General features: G+C 56.0%; 2 protein-coding genes across 5 annotated transcripts in view; one reads left to right on the top strand and one right to left on the bottom strand.

Annotated features, from left to right (window-relative positions):
* Window positions 1-16715, top strand: part of Pygb (glycogen phosphorylase B) — a 31517-nt gene extending 14802 nt beyond the window's left edge. Inside the window, exons 3-21 of one of the 2 annotated variants that reach the window (XM_023720196.1) lie at window positions 513-591; window positions 1377-1480; window positions 2942-3073; window positions 3628-3739; window positions 4001-4083; window positions 5011-5154; window positions 5567-5659; window positions 6635-6781; window positions 7232-7395; window positions 8198-8312; window positions 8761-8862; window positions 9410-9557; window positions 12359-12417; window positions 13698-13839; window positions 14168-14375; window positions 14638-14772; window positions 15695-15761; window positions 16347-16529; window positions 16579-16715. In XM_023720196.1, coding sequence (XP_023575964.1) covers window positions 513-591; window positions 1377-1480; window positions 2942-3073; window positions 3628-3739; window positions 4001-4083; window positions 5011-5154; window positions 5567-5659; window positions 6635-6781; window positions 7232-7395; window positions 8198-8312; window positions 8761-8862; window positions 9410-9557; window positions 12359-12417; window positions 13698-13839; window positions 14168-14375; window positions 14638-14772; window positions 15695-15761; window positions 16347-16499 — 2187 coding nt within the window. In that variant the 3' untranslated portion in view covers window positions 16500-16529; window positions 16579-16715. Of the gene's footprint in view, window positions 1-512; window positions 592-1376; window positions 1481-2941; window positions 3074-3627; window positions 3740-4000; window positions 4084-5010; window positions 5155-5566; window positions 5660-6634; window positions 6782-7231; window positions 7396-8197; window positions 8313-8760; window positions 8863-9409; window positions 9558-12358; window positions 12418-13697; window positions 13840-14167; window positions 14376-14637; window positions 14773-15694; window positions 15762-16346 lie in introns of both variants that reach the window. The other variant, XM_004635572.2, reaches the window with a different exon arrangement.
* Window positions 16716-18752: 2037 nt separating this feature from the next.
* Window positions 18753-21639, bottom strand: part of Abhd12 (abhydrolase domain containing 12) — a 53574-nt gene continuing 50687 nt past the window's right edge. For all 3 annotated transcript variants that reach the window (XM_004635571.2, XM_023720197.1, XM_023720198.1), the window contains 3 exons: window positions 20663-20741; window positions 19770-19897; window positions 18753-19148 (listed from right to left, as the gene is read on the bottom strand). In XM_004635571.2, the coding sequence (XP_004635628.1) occupies window positions 19109-19148; window positions 19770-19897; window positions 20663-20741 (247 nt within the window). In that variant the 3' untranslated portion in view covers window positions 18753-19108. The remainder of the gene's footprint in view (window positions 19149-19769; window positions 19898-20662; window positions 20742-21639) is intronic.

Here is a 21639-nt window from a genome sequence, read left to right as displayed (position 1 = left end):
TTTGGCACAAAAAAAAAAAAAAAAAAAAAAAATGTTTGGAGTTATTTTGCTGGGCATGGTGGTACATGCCTGTAAATTCAGCACAGAGGAAACTGAGGCAGGAGGATCTCTGCAAGTTCAAGGCCAGCCTGAACTATAGAGTGAAACCCTGTCTCAAACTAAAAAAGAGGGATTTTTTTGAGTACCGGGAATGGAACTCATGACTGTGCTTGCCAGGCCAGTGCTTATGCCACTGAGCTATCTCACTATAAATAGATTAGTAACCTGGCAGTGTGAATTTTGCCTAATAAATTGTGTCTGATTTTTGACTGCTAAATTAGCAGGTTTGGAATACCTGAAAGCTTTCATTCTGTACATTGATTTAACATCTAATTTTAACACTGGATTTTCAAGGTAAGATAAAGGCTAGAACGTAGAACAAGCTCTTGGTTTTACTCTGAGTTCACAAGATTTAAGCATCTTTCAAGCTGTTGTTGAGGATGTGCTGCTCAGATGTCACTTTGTGTCCGCAGCTGGGGCTGGACCTGGAGGAGCTGGAGGAGATAGAGGAGGACGCTGGCCTGGGCAACGGAGGCCTGGGACGCCTGGCAGGTGACCACATGGCTCTGGGGCCGGGGAGGGCACATGGAGGCCCTGCTGTGTCATGGAGACCAAGCTGGCTGGTGCTGGGGATGCTGACCTCATTCTAGGGTCCCACAGCTGGATGCAGGCACGGGACTGAGGGACAGGTGTGGCTTCCCTGCAGTTTGCCCAGGGCGCTGGCCTGCCAGCACAGCCTGACAGAATGCTGCCTGCTGGTGTTTCTGCTTTAATCCTTCCTGCTAGCTATCAGAGCAGAGGACGTGCAGCCGAGGATGTGGCAGACGTCGTGGCTGGGTCTGTGGCCAAGTATAGGGACAAGTGCGCAGCCTGCCTCCTGCTTAGGCCTCAACCCTGTGGAGGGTTGCTGTGTATGGACCCTAAAATGGACTTGACATTTCTTTCATGTTCTAGTCCTGTATTCTTCAAGAATTCTAAATGCAACATATTCTCTCACAGCACACAGATCTAAGTAAAGAGAATTCTTCCCCCCATCCCCATCCCCCATTTGTTCCCCACATCCTGCTCTAAGAGGCCAAGTGAGCCCCCAAGACCTTGTCCCTTGTCCCCTGTGTGGGGCTGGACTGTCACCAGGTTCCTGCTGACCTTGTGTGGATTCCAGTTTCCTAAATGGAGGGAAGCTCACCCTCCTAGAGTCCACCGTGACCCAGGGTCCTGGTTGACCCTGTGACATCCTTGTTGTGGCCTGTGGCCTGAGCATCCATCAGCATTTTGGGAACAAAGCAGGCACTGGCCTGGCTGTGCTAATCGCTGGGGATCTATATTGTGTATGGCAGCCTGTTTCCTCGATTCGATGGCCACCCTGGGCCTGGCGGCGTATGGCTACGGGATCCGCTATGAATTTGGGATTTTCAACCAGAAGATCATCGATGGCTGGCAGGTGGGTGACCCTGGGTCTCCTCAGGCAGCAGCGGGCAGCCCTTTCTCCAAATGACCCAACCAGGTCAGTCCCAGAGGAGCCCTTGGCAGACAGCCTTGGCAGTGACAAGGGGTGTGTTTGGGGGTGGACACAGAAACCCCTCTTGGGTACAGCATGCCTGAGGGGCACATGGGCTTCCTGGGTGTCATACTGGGTGCAGGGCATGCTCTGGGACCCAAACCTGGGGCCAGTGAGTAGCTAGAGGATCAGTGATGGCACTTTGCTCCCCGATATGAGAGAGCAGCTTCCAGGATGGCCACAGGCTGGACTCCCAAGGAGCGTGGTGTTGGCGGAGTCAGCCACAATGTTAAAAACTTGAACCAAGGCCAGGTGAAATAGGGAAATGACACGGGGAAGAGGCCCCAGTGTCCACTGCGTGGTCAGGGCTGTGTCTGAAGGAAGGCTGATGTAATGTGGCAGAGCCCCCCTGGCCTTTAGGACCTTCTCGCTCTTCTGGGTATGGCAGCCATGGCACTGGAACGTGGAAGTCACTCTTGTTCCAGTGGTGAAAGGCTTCTGATACCATTTGGTCACATGCAGCAGAGCTGGGCCTAGAGGTCATCTGGTACCATGCCAGAGTGGCTGGTCTGGTGAGAAGTGACTTGGTGGAGGGGCTCTGTTGTTGGATTTGCTTGGTGGCTGTGCCCAGCTCACGTCTCCGTGGGTAACATCTGTGGTGTTTGTAGTGGTGGGATGTGGCATAGCTCTGCTGATGAGTGCCACGGGTGCTATTCTCTGGTGTGGTAGTTGGCTGACAGGGAGCACTGTGTTCAGCACTCTCTGGCCCCTGTGAGTCCCAGGCCCAGCTTCCTAGGGTCCTTTGCTCTGCTGAGCATGCCCTGGAGCACACACTCTCAGTTGCACCCCACTGTGGTATCGTTTTCAAAGCAGCGGGCTTCAGTAGTTCTTTTCCTATGCCTGGGTTTGGCTGTGTAGTAACAGCTCTCCTGAGGTGGGAGGCAGTTCTGGGTGCAGCGTGGGGTGGGCAGCACTATCCTCCTCCACAGCAGCTGTGCACCCAGCACGAGCCCTGCACTGAGCCACACGGCGGCGCCGGCTGGCTGCTCGGTGCTGAGCGTGGCCTCCACACATGCTGGGGTCATGACCCTGAATGTCTGTTTAGATGCTTTTTTTATGGATTTCATGTGAGGTATTGCTCTCTTTATGCAGAATTTTTTTTTTTTTTTTTTTTTTTTTTTTTTTTTTTTTTAAAGTCTGAGACAACCATCTTGCTAAGTCCCTAAGTAGTTTAGGTTCGGCAGGAACTTGTGAACCTCCTGCCTCTACCTCCCGGAGTTCTGGGCTCAGAATGTTCATTTTCCAGCCACTGGGCTTGGTTAGCATAAAAGACTTTGCTGATGAGCAGGCCTGGTTTTGTTCAGTGCTGGGCACTGTTGGATCGCAGCCCCTCTTGCTGCCCAGGTAGAGGAGGCGGACGACTGGCTGCGCTACGGCAACCCCTGGGAGAAGGCCCGGCCCGAGTACATGCTGCCCGTGCACTTCTACGGCCGCGTGGAGCACACAGCCGAGGGCGTGCGGTGGCTGGACACGCAGGTATGGACCCGGGGCCTGAGTTCCCTGTCTTCACACACCCCATCGATACTCTTGGGCAGACTTCCCTGGCGCTGGAGCTGCTGTGTGGAGCCAGTGGCTGCTCCATGTCACTGGGGGCCGTGTGGGCGGTAGCTGGCACTAGGCATCTGCCTTGCAGGTAGGGAGCTAAGCCTGAGCTGCCCATGACGTGAGCAGCAGAGCGGGGACTCTGTGCTCCCATGTGTGTCTGATTGGGTATCAGCACGCTGGCCTGAAAGGGAGGGACCGCCCCTCTGTGGACGTGCTCATGGAGCCTGACAAAGCTAAGCAGGAGCTGGGGAGGGAGGAGCCACAGCACTGGTGTTGGAGCTGGTGCCCTGGCCCAGGCCCAGGGTCTGAGCTGATGGGGAAGGCCAGGTCCTGCAGGCACAGATGTGTGCCTTGTCCTTAGTAGAGCTTGGCCTCTGGCAATGGGGGGCACAGGGTGCCCAGGCTGCCCTCACCAGGGTGACACCTGGTTGCGTGGGTGGCAGGCACTCTGCTGACTGTGCCCCTCTGTATATCCCTGTGGCCAGGTGGTGCTTGCCATGCCCTATGATACCCCAGTTCCCGGCTATAAGAATAACACCGTCAACACCATGAGGCTCTGGTCTGCCAAGGCGCCTAACGACTTCAAGCTGCAGGACTGTACGTGTGGCCATGCCCACTCTTGTCTGGAGCCCCCAAGCACTCTTGCCTGCCACTCCTACCCTGCCCCTTTGCAGAGCCTCCCAGCCCCTGGCTCTGATGCCAAGCTGCTGCCTGAGCCCCATGTCGCCCTCCGGTGGCAGCACAACAGCCTCCAGGTCCCCTGGGAAGAGCAGGGGGCTGATCCTCTGCTGCTTTAATGGCTTGGCTGAGGCTCTGAGGACCTGCAGGGTCACTGCCTTCCCTTCTCTGTCTCCACAGTCAATGTGGGGGACTACGTCCAGGCTGTCTTGGACCGGAACCTGGCAGAGAACATCTCCAGGGTGCTGTACCCCAATGACAATGTGAGTAGTGGCCTCACAGGTCAGGTCGCTGGCCTGGTCTGGGGGGACTGCAGGGTGCAGCCAGGCCATCCTCCCCTGGTTGGGAGCAGAGACTGAGTGGCCTGGGTCCTCCTGTCTGAGTGCAGGCCGTGACTGCCCTAGAGAGGGAGCATTTGCCTCTCCCCCTCCCTCAGCCTGGCCTTGCTGACCCCTGAGTCTTTGAGGAAGAGGTACGGGTGGAGCCCCAGTTCCAGGCCAGGCGGGGTCACTCCTTGGGGTGACCTGAGGCCTGTCTGTACTGTGGAGCCACCAGCATCCCCTAATGCTGGGGAGACCTTAGCACACCCCACATGCTTGATGGTGGCTACAGCTAGACTCTGCTGCCATCTTTGCCTAGTGGCCTTAGTGTCTGGTGGTTCTTTGTTCTCGTACAAAGGGTCTTGATGGGCATAGCCAAAACACTTGGTTTAGACATCAGGGCCCTGGGTTCTGTCCCTGGCACCAGAGAGCAGCTTGCCTCAAAACTGACCTGGTGGCTTTGTATTTCTGGAAGTGTGAATCCCACTCTGTCACCGTGACCTGTGTGTGACAAAGGCACTGGTGCTGATGGTTCCAGCACCAGGCCCTGGCCTGTGGGTACAGGGCTCACTGCTGTCTCCACATGGCTCTAGTGTCCTGGCTGCTGCGGGGCCGGGCACCACATGCCCTGTGGTTGTCACACAGATGAGGGGTGCTGGGTTAACCTCCTCTTCCATCAGAAGGTGACATTGGGTGCTGGTAGTATCAGGCAGCTGGGTGAGATGGCTCACTCCCTCAGCCTATAACCCTGAGTATCAGCTGACCACAGCCTCCTGTGGGGGTGGAATGGCCTGGGATCAGGCATGTGGGCCACAGGACCCCTGTGCGCCCCGCCATGGGCCCAGTGCCACAGTAGCCCTGTGTCTGCAGTTCTTTGAGGGGAAGGAGCTGCGGCTGAAGCAGGAGTACTTTGTGGTGGCCGCCACACTACAGGACATCATCCGCCGCTTTAAGTCCTCCAAGTTTGGCTGCCGTGACCCTGTGAGGACCAGCTTTGAGACCTTCCCTGACAAGGTTTGTGGGCCAAGAGGATGAGATTCCCTCCGGCATTTTGCCTGTCCTGAAGGGACTGGCATGGGATGATGGGGACCCCTTGCTTCCAAATATGTCTCATTTGATCCAGCTGCCAAGCTCAGGGCCATGGGCATCAGGCAGGCAGGAAAGGCTGGACCTCCCAAGGCAAAGCTGAATGCAGTCCCTCCCAAGAAAGCTTCCACAGCATAGGGGAGGGGACATTCTATAGAGGCAGCCCAGGCCCAGTAGCTCCTTACACACCTGTCCAGGCACAGCTGGCCACAGAGCTAACAGTGCCTTCTGGTTCCTGTTTGGAGCCTCAGGCTCCCAGCACAGGCTGCCCAGCCCCTTCGCAGCAGGACTTGGGTACCCACAAGGGCGAGGCCACTGAGCAGCCCCATGTGTCCTGCAGGTGGCCATCCAGCTAAACGACACCCACCCAGCCCTCTCCATTCCGGAGCTCATGCGGATCCTGGTGGACGTGGAAAAGGTGGACTGGGACAAGGTGAGTGAGAGGGGGAGAGAAAGTGTGCTCCAGGGACCAGGAACAGGGGTCTGTGTTGTGTGGAAGCCAAGCCAGCCTCACGAATGGCTGAGTCCTGGGAAGCAATCCCTCTGCCAGGCTCAGATCTGGGGTTGTCAGCTCTGTCAGGCCTGAGAGCTCCAGGCTGAGGGCTAGATTCCAGGGGAGGGACAGACATTCTGTAAGACAGGGACACAGGACAAGAATGCAGGGGTGAAAGGGACTAAGGACTGGATTCTGGTACTTTTAGGGCTGCTTGTATGTTTTCTTGAAGTTTACTGAAGAACACAAAAGTGTTAGTTTAAAAGAAATACATAGTTTTGTAATTTTTCTTAGGGCTCAATTTACTTTGGTCCTAGATTTTTTTTTTTTTTTGTACTGGGAATTGAACTCAGGATCTCAAACTTGCCAGGCAGACACTGCACCACTGAACTATTTCCTTGGCCCTGTCCTGGGTTCTTAAGTGTGTTGGGAGTTATAGGTTTAAGTCACTCTATAAAACCATAAACCATTATGTCCCTGTGCTAGAAGTAGAACCTAGGACTTTTGTGTTGAACTATGATTATGAAGTGGAACCTTGCTAAGTTGAGTAGGCTGGGCTACTGTTGACCCCTCTGCCTCAGCCTCCTGAGTAGCTTCACAGGCAGGTACGTACCACCCAGGCCAACCACAAAGCAATTACTTATTTCACCTTGTGGAGACCAGAGTTCCTCTCCAGTCTTGAGCTGTATGTGGCCCTATCATAGATCCTCTGCCCTGGCAAGCAGGCCGTTTGATGGAAGTCAGTGACTGGTTCAGTGGTCTGTTAATCTGTCAGTAAAACCTATTTACAAGGAGGAACACGGTGGGTAATCCAGGCACAGGTCGGTGTGGGCCACACAGGTGTGGGTCAGTGGGCAGGGCAGGGTCTGAGTGGGACCGAGCGTCACTGTCAACCTGCTTCTCTCCAACGGCCAGGCCTGGGAGATCACCAAGAAGACTTGTGCGTACACCAACCACACAGTGCTGCCTGAGGCCTTGGAGCGCTGGCCGGTGTCGCTGTTTGAGAAGCTGCTGCCGCGGCACCTAGACATCATCTATGCCATCAACCAGAGGCATCTGGACGTGAGTGCCAGCCTGGCGGGTGGGCGTGGGTCCCACCAGGCGACACCCCAGCAGCTGGCAGAGCGGGCTTTGGCTGTCCCATACCTGACCCTGCACTTGCCCCTGAGTGGGCTCTGGGGCTCCATTCTTACCTGGCAGCCCTGCCTGTTCTTCATCATTACCTGTGGGGTGTAGGATCCAGGAGTGGCTGCCTGTGGGGTGTTTGTGTGTGTGCCTGTGTCCCTGTGTGCGCATGTGCATGTGCGGGTGCTCGTGTGATCCCACTGTGGGTGGGGTGGGGACCCCCGCATCCTCTGTAAACTAGATGGTTCGTCGCTGCCCTCTGAGCACCAGGGCTTAGGTCGAGGCCTGGAGCAGGACTCCCTTCCTCGGGCGTGGCAGCTGTCTAGGTCCTGGGGACTCTGGGTCGCTGTGGATCTCACCCCACTCTCCTCCCTCTCTGGGCTCTAGCACGTGGCTGCCCTGTTTCCCGGGGACGTGGACCGCCTGAGGAGAATGTCTGTGATTGAGGAAGGTGATTGCAAGCGGATTAACATGGCCCACCTGTGTGTGATCGGCTCGCACGCAGTCAATGGCGTGGCACGCATCCACTCGGAGATTGTGAAGCAGTCTGTGTACGTGAGGCACCAGCTGCTCCCTCCACGTGGCTTCCGTGGGAGACCTGCCCCATGGTCACACTCGAGCAGGTGGTAACAGAAGAGGCGGGCAACCCGGCCTCCCTGGACACTACCTAGGGCCAGGGCTGGGCAGGTAGCAGTCAGGTTGATGAGGACCGGGGATTCTTTCCTTACCCCTTCCTCACCTAGTGAGGTTGCTGAGGGCCTAAGCCCCTTGAGTGCCCACAGACAGCTATGTGTCCCACGCTGGGCCCAGGCTCTGTGGTCCCCACTTCAGACTTGGGAGTTGAATTATTCCCCACCTCACAGCTGAAGAAACAGCTCAGGTGTGAAGCATGTGAAGTCCCCAGGGTTGTGGCTCGGCTGTGTCTCTGTTGACCTCTGGAGATGGCTATGTTCTCTCTCTTTTTGTTTTTTGTTTTTGGTTTTTTTTTTTTTGCGAACCAGGGATTGAACTCAGGCCTTGCACTTGCCAGGGAAGCGCTTATTCCACTGAGCCATCTCCCCAGCCCCTCTCTTTTTTTTTTTTTTTTTTTGGCGGAACCAGGGATTAAACTCAGGCCCTGGTGCATGCCAGGGAAGCGCTTATTCCACTGAGCCATCTCGCCGGCCCCTGGCTATGTTCTCACACAGGGAAGGGCTGGGTCAGCACCAGACCCTGCAGCCAAGCGTGCAGTGTGTACACAGCTGTGCCCCGGAGCGCCAGCACCCCTGAGGCTGTCCGGGGAAAGCCCTGTGTTCTCTGACTCACCTAGCTCTGAACATGGCGTTCCTGACAGTTTCTGCCTTCTGCTTGTAGCTTCAAGGATTTCTATGAGCTGGAGCCCGAGAAGTTCCAGAACAAGACCAATGGCATCACTCCTCGCCGGTGGCTGCTACTGTGTAACCCAGGGCTGGCGGACATTCTTGTAGAGGTGAGTGGCTGGGCTGGGTCCTGGGACAAGGAGGCCTGGTCTTCATGTGTCCTGCCACCAGGCTGGTAAAGAGGGACTTGACCATGCTAGCAGAGTCCCAAAGTAGGGCAGGGCCCTGAAGTGCCACACAGAAGCCAAGCAGGCCTAGGACAGGAGGGTCAGGCACATCTCTGGGAGAGCCTGCATAGAGTGAGCCTAGAGGCCACAACAAGAGGATTCCAGAGGAGATGCTGGTTTAGGGATGTGGATGGACTGCAGTGGGAGAGACCCCGGGTCAGGCTGAGGGCAGGATGAGGAAGCGGGGATTCTGTGGGGGCTGCTGACAGGAGGGACTCAGATGCCTGACGCCCTGTGTGGGAGCTGTGCAGGAGAATGCATGGGGCCCAGCAGCAGAGGCTTGGGTGCAGATGGAAGCGGCTGCATCGGGCAGTGTGTCTTCCTTCTGCAGAGGATCGGGGAGGGTTTCGTGACAGACCTCAGCCAGCTGCAGAAGTTGCTACCACTGGTCAACGATGAGGCCTTCATCCGGAATGTGGCCCAGGTCAAGCAGGTGGGCTGTGCAGCACTGGAGATGGACTCGGGAAGACCTGGGGTCCAGGGTCAGGTTACCACTTTCTCCAGAAGGGTGCCTGGCTCTTCCCCAGGCTGTAGGATGACAGCTGCATAATCCCAGCTCTGTTCTGGGAGCAGCCAAGGGACCAAGCCAGGGCTCAGTCTTAAGAGACTTGGGTGGGCCCGGGGGTCGCACAGCATGACCATGGGGGATTATCTCAGCTCTGGAGCCACGCTGCAGCTTGGTTTCAGTTGTGGGGTTTGCACTGGTCCTTTCTTCCTTGCCTCCTCACCTTTCACCTCTTGTGGCCCACCCCTCATACCCCAGCCCCTTGTTCTGCTCAGCTCAGTTCCAGGTCCTTCTGCCACCTTGTCCAGTGCCCTTGTCCCCTTCTCCCTGATGCCAGCCCTGGCTCCTGAATCAGCTGTCCCTGGCAGTTGCTAAGCGCTGTATCTCCAGGGCAGGTGGGCCCTAGGGCACCCAGGGACCTCGGAGCTCACAAGACAGCTGTGAACAGCACAGCTGTCATCCGCACCCCTCACAGGAAAATAAGCTGAAGTTCGCTGCCCTCCTGGAGAAGGAGTACAAGGTGAAGATCAACCCCTTCTCCATGTTCGACGTGCACGTGAAGCGCATCCATGAGTACAAGCGGCAGCTGCTCAACTGCCTGCACATCATCACCCTGTACAACCGTGAGTCAGTCCCCCCAGACCCACTGCACGTGCTAGGCTGTACCCAGCATGCTTCCCAAGTGGCAGCTTCCGTCCTGCGTGAACGGGTGAACGTTCACCTGAGGCTGCAGGCTGCCGGGACTGCAAGGCTGGATTTTGTGTTCAGTGTGGATTTTATGTTGATCCTAGTGGTTTGCCTTCTTGGGAAAGTTTCACTTGCTGAAGCATTTAATGTGTATGTAGATGGGATCACATATGTTACATTTATAGCCATACCTTCAGTTGCTTATGGACAATTAGAGAGCTGATGTGAGTCAAAGACCCCCCCCACCCCAAAGTAAGTGTGAGAGCTGGGCATGGTGATGCACATCTATAATAGGAGCACTCTGGAGATTTAAGTTTAAGACCGACCTGGACTGCATAGCAAGAGCCTGTCTCTTAAAAAAAAAGCAAAAACAACAAGGGCTGGAGAGATGGCTCAGTGGTCTAAAGCACCTACTTGAAACAAGCTTGGCAAAGCACAGGGACCGCGGTTCGATCCCCCAGCACCACATGCCAGTCAGCCCCGCCCCCTGGTGGGCTGAGCTGGCCACACACACAATAAATAAATGTAATAAATAAATAATTAAAAAAAAATTAAAAAATAAATAAAAAAATTAAAACAAAAAAAACAACAAAAAGTTACTGTGAACATTTTGCTTGATGAATTAGCAAAATCCTAGGGAGGAACTAGGTTCTAGAGTTCTTCTGTGGAGTATTGAGGTCTGTCAAAGCGGAGGTGCTCCAGGAACGCTTCAGGTCTTGCAACACCCTGATCCTAGGGCTCCTGCTCAGAGGGAGCCTGGGCCCAAGACAGGTACATACAGTACAGGATGCACCCCACCTGGCTTCTGCCAGTGGCTCACAGCAGCCTTGGTCTTGTTGCCTTCTCGCTTTCCCTTGGGACTCCTGAGCACCCTGCGAGTAGTGGTGAGGACTGCAGATCACTCTCCTTCCTGCACCAGCTTCCCCGTGACCCCCTGCAGCTCCAGTGCTGCCTTGGGATCTGGCAGGCATGCTCTTCCTGCCTCATCCTCACCTGGAATGTGATGTGTGTATCTATGTGGGGCAGGCCCACGTGTGTGTGTGTGTGTGTGTGTGTGTGTGTGTGTGTGCGTGCACACGCACAGGGCCTGCACACATGTGCATGTGACCTTGTGTGCAGCCTACTTGGGTGTGGGGTACGCACACGTGCACCTGTGTCTGTGTGATGCACACCTGTGGGGGGATATGCACCCATGTGTGTGATGTGTGGTTTTTGTGTAGGGCACACATGTGTGAGTGTGATGTATGCTTGGATGTGGGGCGTGCGCATGTGTACGTCTGCCTGTCCTTTGATCCCCTACTGCTGGAGCACATGGCAGCCTCTGCACTCTTCCTGTCTCCCACCCATTGTGACTCTGGCTTGTCTGCAGAGCACCATGCCATGCCCTCTGCCCATCCTGCTGGCTAGGTATCCAGTGTGAGGCAACGGCCCATGAGAGGCCTTGCTGAGCCTCCCCTGTCCAGTGTGGCTGAAGGGCACTGGCTGGTGCTACCCGCCGTGGCTTCCTCTCCTTCCAGCATGTTTGGGTCCCTGTGCCCCTATCAGGTACTGTGCTGAACGGCACCCTGCCCTAAGGTGTGCCTAGGAGGAGTGTCAGGTCCCCTGCACCTACTTCGGTGGAGCCTTACCCAGAGGGCCTGCATTTCAGGCCTGTGGTCTGTGTGGTCCTCAAGATGTAAGCTTTGCCCAGAGGCCAGCTCTGCCCTCTTGTCATGTGGCCATGAGTGCTAAATCCTGCTGCTGCATTGTGGAGGACTCCCTCTGTAGATAGAGCCACGCCTCCTCAATGCCCCCACTGCTCCTCTGAGGCCCCTGGCCCCTGCTGGCTCCCCCTGCCCACCCAGCTCCTGAGGTTTCCTCACTGCCTAGGACTGGATCCCTGCTCAGGATGTCCGCTTGGGACACCAGGGCCCTGAGACTCTGGGTCCTACTCCCCCACCCCCACCCCAGTGACCTAGCAGAATTACTAAATGATTTGGAGTTCCATGTATTACCTGCTTCCTGTTTTGAGTGAACATGTTATCTGTGAAATTTTTATTTTTTAAAAACATGGGCTCTTGCTATGTTGCCCAGGCTGGCCTCAAACTCTGAGGCTCAAGCACTCCTGCCTCAGCCTCCCAGGTAGCTGGGACAGGCAGGGGCAGGATTCCAGTGTCCCCTCTAAGGTCCCATCCCAATGATCTCCCTTTCCTTCCTCCTCTGAGTCCCACTCCAGAAGCCCTCTCCACACATACCATAGGCATCAAGAGCACAGGGCTTTGGGGGTCATTATAGGCCAGGACATACTGCATTACCTTGGCACTGAGGACAGTCAGGGTCTCAGGCTCCTGAGGCTGATGGTGTCACAGCAAAGGTGCCAAGGCCTTGCCTGGGTCTGTACTTTCTCTGTCTGTGCCTCAAACCCACGTGTTCACAGCACATTTTTAATACATCAGTCCTCGTCATATTCCTGGGCCTCAGGAAACAGTGGCCAGGAGAGGCGGCCCTGGGCCAGGCTTCTTATGGGTGTTGGTTTGACTTCCCCAGCCTTTGGCAAGACCATGGCCACTCCAGATGCCCAGCAGGCTGCCGTGGCCTGGGGTGCTCTGCTTACCACCCAGAACAGAAACCCAGGTGTGGGACCCCAGCCATGTGCCACTGCCACCATCCCAATCCCCATAGCCCTCTTGTCCCTTGTCAGTTTAGACTATATAAGGCCATCCCTCTGCCTCATGTGAATCTCTTGTTTTGGCTACAGGAATAAAGAAAGACCCCACTAAGGCCTTTGTGCCCAGGACAGTGATGATCGGGGGCAAGGTGAGGTGACTTCCTCGCTCCTCCTTTTGATGCTGAACCCAGGGTGTACCCCGTGGGTGCCGCCTGCTTGGAAGCCAGGGTCCTGTGTGGACTTGGCTCCCAGGAGGGTGCTGGGCATGTCCTGCTCAGCCAGTGGCCTGGCCATGGTCAATACATGGGGTCTGGAGGCGGCTGAGGAATCAGCCTCCGGTCTACAGATGGCTTAGTGCAGCCGTGGCGAACCTCGGGCTCACGCTGCATCGCGCTATTTGTGTCATATGCCATTGCAAGCTAGCTGTAAAGGGGTCCCCACTGCTGGCCTCTCTGTGTGTGCTGGTCCCTGCCTGTCTGGCCTCTGGCCACCCCATCAGCTACATTTTTGAAGCATATCTTAAACATCATGTACTTTTGTTAGTATCTTGGTGTGTAAAGTCTGTATAAAAAGTTTTAAAATATTAAGGCCCAATTTAAGCCAAAGAAGTAGGAAGAGCTGTAGAAGCCATGGGTCCCCGCAGACTCCTGCCAAGCGGTGGCAGGAGGGATCCAGGCCGAGTCTCCCACCGCTGTTGGTGATGACCCTTCCAGAACCAGAGCTTCTGGCTCCTTAGCCAGCACCACATGACTACGCAGCCGTCACACCCAACATGGGGACAAGATTGGTCCTGTGGAGTACGGTGGCTGTCTGCTCAAGGGCCACGTCCATACTGGTCTCACAGAAGCTACAAGTACTAGTGGTTTTTCTTTTAGATGAGAGCTTGCTATGTTGCCAGGTTGGCTTCAAAATCCTGGGCTCAAGCACAGAGGGATCCTTCCACCTCAGCCTCCCCAGTTACATTTTTTCTTCCTGTGCTGGGGCTCACACACTGGAGGCAAGGGCGCTGCCACTTGCCACACCCCAGCCCCACTAGTGTCTTCAGCTTTGAATTGGCACACCGAGGAGGGCCTTCCCTTGAACTGACCATGTCTCTTCATTTTCCTTATTGATAGAGTTGGAGAAATTGGGTCATTTGCCACTGTCCTAGGTCACTGTCCTGAAAGTGTCCCTGGGTGTGTTCCAGCGAGTTCCATGGGATTTCTGTTTACTGTAAAGTGGTGATTTCTTATGTGGTAGTGTCTTTAGAGGCTGACAGATCACACACTGAGGCAGTATGGCTGGGACCCAAGCCTCCCAGCACTGTGAGCACACTGCTGCTGGCCTCCAGGAGTCTGACCATGGTCACCCTCCTGGTACAGTGACCCACATGCTCTGTTGGCCCAGGGCAGAGTGTTGTATGTGAAAGCCCTCGACTGCTTCTCTGCAGGCAGCTCCTGGCTACCACATGGCCAAGATGATCATCAAGCTGGTCACGTCCATCGGCAGTGTCGTCAATCATGATCCAGTTGTGGGTGACAGGCTCCGAGTGATCTTCCTGGAGAACTACCGGGTGTCCCTGGCTGAGAAAGGTAGGTGGAGGCCTGTGCCTCTCCTGCCAGGGTGGACAGGGTGGGTGGGATGGGCAGTGCTGTGCATGGCGCCACGTTCCTCTTGGGCTGGGGGGAGGGTCCCAGGAAAGTTCCAGAAACAAAATGCTGGGTCACTTGGGCAGCTTCTTGTGTTTGCTGTCATGGCTCCCTTGCCTCGCTTGGCCCAGGCAAGGAGGGGAGCCCTACAAAGGCAGTGACCACCAGGCACAGAGAGCTGGCTGTGTAGGAGCACTCACCAAGGGGCTGGGAGGAAGGAAGAGCACAGAAAGAGAAGGTGAGGCTGGGCTGACCTGACTCCTGCCTGCAGTGATCCCAGCCGCCGACCTGTCACAGCAGATCTCCACTGCGGGCACTGAGGCCTCGGGCACCGGCAACATGAAGTTCATGCTCAACGGGGCACTCACCATCGGCACCATGGATGGGGCCAATGTGGAGATGGCTGAGGAGGCAGGCCCTGAGAACCTCTTCATCTTTGGCCTGCGGGTGGAGGAGGTCGAGGCCCTGGACCGGAAAGGGTGTGTGTCCCCTCTGTGCACCAGGGCACGTAGCAGCACTGGGGGAGGGGTTGAGCTGAGCCGGGTCAGTGCCCAGCTGAAGCCTGGGCCAGTGGCGCGACCTCCACAAGTGGGAAGCAGCTGTCTCCCAGCCACTCGGGCGATTCTCAGCCGTGTCTGTGGCACAGTTCTGGGGTCCCACTTGGGGGCAGCTCTTCCAATGCAGGCCCTGGCTGTGGGTCCCTGCTGGGGTGCAGATACCTAGCAGCCCATCTCCCCACAGGTACAATGCCAGAGAGTACTACGAGCGCCTCCCTGAGCTGAGGCAGGCCGTGGACCAGATCAGCAGCGGCTTCTTTTCCCCCAAAGACCCAGAGTGCTTCAAAGATGTAGTCAACATGCTGATGCACCATGACAGGTAGGGCCCCTCCCTGCAGCCCACACATGGACCCTGACCCTGGGACAGATCTGGGCCACCTGATGGGCTGAGAGGGGAAGCCTCACCACCTCAGCCCACAAAACTTTGGGATGGGATTGGCTGGGAGAGTTGCTATAATGGCAAGGGCCAGACCATGTGGAATGAGATAGGTCAGCGTGCTGGAGCCCCAAAGTCTGCCATGTTCTCAGGAGGCCAGGAGGGGGAGCTCAAGAGCAGACAGGGCAGCAGGAACTGGCCAGGGGGTGGAAGAGATGCACTGGGTTAAAGGGGAATTAACAGGAATTAACTGTAAACACGTGGTCAGACTAGCTTGTCTCTGGCTACACGACTGGCTGGCCACACGACTTGTCTCCCTGGGGGACAGAACTGCTCTGGACAAGGGTGAGACCACAGCCCTCCTGCTCTGTCTGCAGGTTACCTCTGCCTTTGGGTCACCTGCAGATTTAATTGGCCCAGGTTGTCCCCTGCCAAGCCTGTGATGGAGACTTGTGAACTTGCATTTCTTTTACTGTCAGACCAGATGTGCATTTCAGTAGTCGTAACTTCACTTTTGTCCAGAACATCAGGAACTGCACATAAGCTGTATCACCAGTACTCAGGCTTGAGAACAGATGGCTATATGGGGACTCCAGAGAGTACTTGGGCCCTGGGCCTGCACAGTCCCAAGCCTGTGACACTGCCCTGTCCATGTTTTCCTTAGAGGCATCCTAGGTTAGAATGTGACTTCATCAGGACACTGTGGCCAGGTGGACCTGGTGCATCCTGGCCCTCACAAGGGGCAGGGCCTGGCAGATGGTGACCTCTGGCTGTGGGACTGTCCTTGGGACCACAGAACAGGCTACCTAGGCAGGACCACTGTTGCCTGTCACCACCACCTTCTTAGTGTCCTATCCCTGTTCAGGTTCAAGGTATTTGCAGACTACGAAGCCTACATACAGTGCCAGGCGCAGGTCGACCAGCTGTACCAGGTGAGGCTTGTGGGCTGTGGCTGCAGGAGTGGGGCAGGGGCCAGACTTCATTTCTCAGGCCAAGAAAGCAGCTCTTTGGCCAGAGCCAGAGCAACTTGGGATTCTAATACTTGTAACCTTAGTAAGTCACTGGTGGGCCCTGTCACTCCTTAACACTATGGGGTTCTGGGAGGACCCCTCCACACACACACAACACCCATTGGCCCACAGGGCTTTGCTTTTTTAAGGAGGCCCCTCTAGCTGGCTGGCCAGGATGGCTACATGGCACTGGAGGAAGCAGTGAGGGGCTGCTCCCTAGTAAAGGGGAGGCTATTTAGCCATCCCTTAGGTGCCTTGTCTACTGTGTTGGGGCCTGTGCACTGTGGTGTGGAATACAGGCTTGCCAGGGTGGGATCATCCTTACACTGCTCGACCTTACACCTATCCTTTGGCATTTTCATCCCAAGTGACCCCGGTCTGTGGGACCTTTTTTCAGCACATGACTGCTCTTCCGCCAGACTCCCCCAGGGCTCAGAGTTTACCAGGGACAGTCCCCAAAGTTTTAAGGTGCCCAAGACTGATAATCAGCCTCTGCTTTTCCTGCAGAACTCCAAGGAGTGGACCAAGAAGGTCATCAGGAATATTGCTTGCTCGGGCAAGTTCTCTAGTGACCGGACCATCACTGAGTATGCGCGGGACATCTGGGGTGTGGAGCCCTCTGACCTGCAGATCCCACCCCCTAACATCCCCAAAGACTAAACATCCCTTGGAGCAGGGCCAAGGGCTTCTGTTGGGCTACTTTTGCGTATCATGCCAGTGGTCAAGCACTTCGCCAATGGCCAGAGGCCCCAGCTTTTCTCCATGCTGTTCCCAGAGGGGCTAAGGGTGGTTTTGATGACCAGGCAAGGAAAGAAGTTGCCCAAGAGCCCGTGGCACTTTCCTGGTTTCTCGTAAGGAAAGCAGCCTTGAAGTGTGGGTGGCAAAGCAAGCCCCGCAGAGAGGGTGGGCAGGAAGTGGAGCTGCCTTTGTGACCCCCTGAAGCCTTGCATGAATCTTGCTGTGAGCTTAGATCTGTAGTTTTGAGCCTCTTTATTTAGAGTCTGGGCCCCTGGCCAGGGTGAAAGCTGGAGGCCTGAGCTGTTTGCATAGCACTGGACCACTATAGGCAGCTCCTGCAGGCAGCACTGGCCCACGGCCTATTCTCTGTCCCGTGCCGGACTGTGCACACCACCTTTCAAAGCCATGCTGGTGCCATGTGCGTGCTTAGGGCTCAGTGAGTGGGAGCAGTGTGGGGAGGAAGCTCTCCAGAGACCTCAGTCAGGACGCATCTTACTGATACAGGGTTACCTTTTATTTTTCAAAAAGAAAAAAACTTCACAAGGAGACAAAACTAGCTGCAGCTTTCCCTGCTCACATGTGGTCAACCTGTGTCTAAGGGAGGCTTGTATCATGTCTCTGCGTGGCTAGAGGAGGCTCAACCACTGTCCCTAAGAGGAGCCTGTGCGGTTATATGGTCTGGGTGCACCTCCTGTCATACACACTGAGGTCAGGCTTCTCCACTGCAACAGCGCGGTCTGTGAACAAGGGGTGATGTGGCTCAGGGGGGCCATCTTTGCCTACTTCACAGCCAGCTGGAAAGTAACAGCAAACTCCTAAAAGCCCCCTTCCTGAGGTGCCTGCTCAGGGGTAGGAGCTGATATCCTGCCACTGCAGTTTGGACAAATGGGGTGGAATGTTGGAGCTGAGCTCTTCCCACCTCCCCTGGCCTGCGGGACCTGTTGGGCAGGACTTCCCCAGGGTCACCTGGTGCCTGTGCTGGCTCTGTGTGGCAGCCATACTCCCTGACCTGCTGTACATGACCACCCCCCTTCACGTGTGCTTCCTGTCTCGTGTGAGAAACTGATTAAACCTCTGTATCTGTGGCTAGTTGATGTGGTTCTCTCTCACTTCAGTGTTTTGGGTTCCTGGGGGAGTCCCAATGTTCCCAGAGCCACCTATTCATTAAAAAGCCTAGCCCCATGGGAGCTCTCATTTGCTGCACTGGTCTCTGGGGACTTGCCACCCCTGTTGGCCTTTACTGCCCACCCCACCTCACCCCACAGTGGTCTCGCTGCCTTCACCTATGGTCAGTGGCATCAGGAAGGATGCAGGGGTACTGTGGATTTTCTGAACCAGTGGCCAGCAGGCTGCTCATAGCTCTTGGCCCCCACACCTGGTCAGGGAACTGGAGGTCCTGCTGCCCTGGTGTGAGCCCTGACCATATGGCCCCAGGACATGGGCGCCACAAAGCTGACGGCCGTGCTTACCCTTAGGTCCCAAGCACTTTTTAGAACTCATCCTGTCCACGATGATTTTGGAACCTGTCAAAGATCTGAAATCCTGTCCAGCTGCACTTAGTAGGGTACCTGGCTCAAATCCAGAGGCTAAATCGTGTTTGTATCCTGCTTTGCGGCCCTATCGAGAGTGCAGGGACACCCATCAGCTCTGCACTCCTGCGTGACTGCCAAGCTGAGGTGGGCCCAGCCACATCCCAGTGACTCCGGGCCTGTGGCACAGACCACATTTAAGCCTTCCTAATGGACTCTGGGGTGGAAAGAGACCCCACCAGTGCACCACTGGGCCCAAAAACTGCAAGGGATACTAGACCTAGAGAAGTCAATCCCAGAGACCCTTACCTGAGGCAGCTCAAGGCCTGTCCTAGCTCTTCTGGGGTCTTAGCTTGTCTGCAACCCAGGATCAGCACGTGGTATGCCCAGGGAACAAGGGAGGTGGTATCAAGGCCACGTCCTTCCTAGGAGCTGGGGTTGCCTGCCCAGGTCTGCTGATCTGCTTGGCTGGGAGGCAAGGGCCACCTAACCTTTCCTTGGGTTCTCCTATCTCACTACAGGATGCAAAGCACCCAATGGGCGGGGCCCCGCTAGGACCACGGTGTCCACTGGCTGGGCCTTGACATGGGTCAGGGTGCGCCATGGACTGCCATTGGTGGGACAGGCACAATGGGCAGGGCACTGGTGCCAGCTTGTCTGACCCCTCGTTTAGCAGAGAAGGACAGACCACCACCACAATTTTATTCTTAAATAACTGCTCGGTCTACGCCAGGGTGGGCAGATGGGCAGATAGGACAGGGATGCGGCCCCGGGCCGTGCAGGCAAGCGCCTGTAGCCAGAGGGCCGAGCGGCAGGGTGCGTCCAGCACTTGGGGTGGAAGACAGGGTCTCCACGTTGACACCGGCAATACAGCGAGCACTGCTCGCCCCCCGCTTGCGGTCCCTCTCAGTGGCGTGGGTCCCCTGTGCCAGCGCCTCTGCTGCCGGAGGGGCGGGGAGGCAGCGGTCCCATCTTCATGCTCCTCGGGCGGGCCACGGTGGTTCAGTGTTGGCGCTCAGATTCCGACTTCCCCAGGAACTCCCTAGGCCAGAGGAGGAAGACGGCTGTGAGTGGTAGGAAGTGGCTCGGAGCTCTGACACCCTTGGCAGTGCAGGGGCGGCACCATGGACCAAGCTCTGCCCTGGGAACTCAAACAGTGAAGATGGGCACCGGAAGGTCCAGGCCCTGCAGGAAGGAGGTGCAGGGCAACTCGCTTCTTCACTGGGCTCACCCAGAGAGGACCGAGAGGAGTGGGGGTTGGGGGGTGGGGAGTCCTGCTGCAAATGCCTTTGCTCTCCTGGTCTTAGCCGCCCTTGCACTTGGGCTTCTTTTTGGCTCTTTGGGCTGCAGCCCACGCTCTCACCAAGATGCTGGTAAGTCAGGAACTCAGCCTCCCTTGGAAAAGGGGACAGGCAGCCTTTAGAAGGGTTGGGTCACCTTCTCAGTGCAGGACAGCAGCCTCCACACTGGGACATCAGTGGAGGCCTGTTGCCCTGGACATAGCAGCACACCTGCCCGGCCTGCGTGCAGGGCTCTACCCTCTGTGGGGCTCAAAGGCCTGCGATCAGTCCTCCACACCCTCCCCACTGCCCCTGAAGCACCCCAGCTGTGATGCTGCAGCCTGGCCTAGTCCTCCCTGGCAAGGGAGGTGCTGGAGTCTCACCTCAGTATGCGGGGCAGCTCGGGGCTCTTATAGATGTACTTGTGCCTGTAGCCGAGGTCCGAGTGAAAGGGGACAAACTGGACTTTGAAGTCGCGGAAGCTTCGTGATGGTGCAGCAATGTTGTAGAGCTAGAGAGGGAAAAACTAGTCAGCCCAGATGCACCCCCAGGCAGGGATGGCTCTGGCCTCTCCTCCCTGGAGGCCAACTGGTGGCTGTTGTTCGAAGCAAGGCTCAGACCCAGCTCTGGTGTGCAGTGCTTCTGCGAGGTAGCCCATCACTCAGGGCTTGGGATGGGGCAGACTCCATGTGTGGCTCCTTGGCAAGCCTATCCCCACACCTCCTAGATGCCCTTCCCCCAGGGAAGGCCTAGGACAGGGATGGCTGCGGTGGCTGAGCAGGCCCCTGCTGGGCGGCTCCCATCCTCTAGGACTGTGCTGTCTGTGCCCCCACAGAGCACCCCTGGGGGACTCCCAGGCAGAAGAGGCGCACACCCTGCAGCAGCGCTCCAGCCCTCCTCCCTACAAATTGGGTCCTGCTTCCCTGCAACAGAGTCACATGCTGAAAGGCCCATACAACTCTTTTCTTTCGGCCTAATTCCATCCACCCTGAGGATGACTCAGATGTGGGGACCTAGGACCTGTCTCCTTGGGGTTCAGGCTGGCCTTGAAATCCCCAAGTACACAGCCCAGGCTGGCCACCAGCTCAGTGTTCCTCCTGCCTCAGTGCCTGACAATAGGATTATAGGCCTTGCCACCTCACCCAGTGATGTGCTTCTTTTCATGGTTCCTCTTGTGGCTGGCAAAGGCAGTGTGGCTGCCCAAGCCCCTTCCTAGGGGTGTCCTGGCCCACCCGCGCCCCTCCTAGCTGTGCTAACACTGGCCCAGGCTGCTCACCTTTCTGCCGAGCTGGAAGGGCACGACTGGGTCGTCCTCTGCGTGCAGGATAAGCAAGGGGCAGGAAATGTGCTTCACACTGTGGGAGGGAAGCGGGAGGTGCAACTAGGCCGAGGGCAGGTACCTACAGGCCTGGGTGCCTGGTGTGCTCCCCGTGCTGGGCTTCTTTTTACTACTTGTAAAGGAATCAACCAAATCTAGAGTAATTCATTCTCCAAAATACAGCCCATGCATATTTTCTGCTGAAAATTATTACTTTTGCAAAAACATAGTCTTTAAAGTTATAAAACAGACCAGGCATAGTGACGTAATCTCAGCTGCTGAGGGGCTCAGGCAAGAGGATCTCAAATTTGAGGTCATCATAGGCAACTTAGTGAGACCTTGTCTCAAAATCAAATTATAAGGCCAGGGGGATAGCTCAGCGGCATAAGTGCCTGTGTGGCAAGCCCAAGGTCGTGAGTTTGATCCCCCGTACCACATTCAATCAATATCAAAAAGGCTAGAGCTACAGCTTGCCGGGCTGGCAGAATACTTCTCATATGTGGGTGGCCCTTGTACCAGGAGAAAAGTTACAAAATGTTTATACACTGAATAATTTAGGTGGGCAAAGGAAATACTGGAAATGAATGTTACTATGTATCTGGTGGTTAAAAGAAGTCAGTACTCGGCTGGGCGTGGCGGTGCACACCTGCAATCCCGGCAACATGCTACAATGTGAGCTCAAGGCCAGCCAGAACCACATAATGAAACCCTGTTTCAAAACACACACAAGAAAAAAGTCAGTACTAATTTATCTTTGGTGTGACACTTCAGGTGACTTGGTTAGAAGGCATCAACACTTCAGTAGGCTCCCAGGGTCCAGGCCCTTCACCGAGCCCCACAGAGCTCTGGCTGTGCCCTGGCTGTGCCCGGGCTTCGTGTACCCTGCTCTGAGGTAGCCACCTCAGTCCATCTCGGTCCAAGCAGGGCTGTGTGGC

The sequence above is a fragment of the Octodon degus genome, unplaced genomic scaffold (assembly GCF_000260255.1).
Source record: "Octodon degus isolate 3935 unplaced genomic scaffold, OctDeg1.0 scaffold00073, whole genome shotgun sequence".
Lineage (NCBI taxonomy): Eukaryota > Metazoa > Chordata > Mammalia > Rodentia > Octodontidae > Octodon > Octodon degus.
The sequence above is the reverse complement of the archived record's forward strand: the minus strand, read 5'-3'. Positions and strand labels throughout refer to the sequence as shown.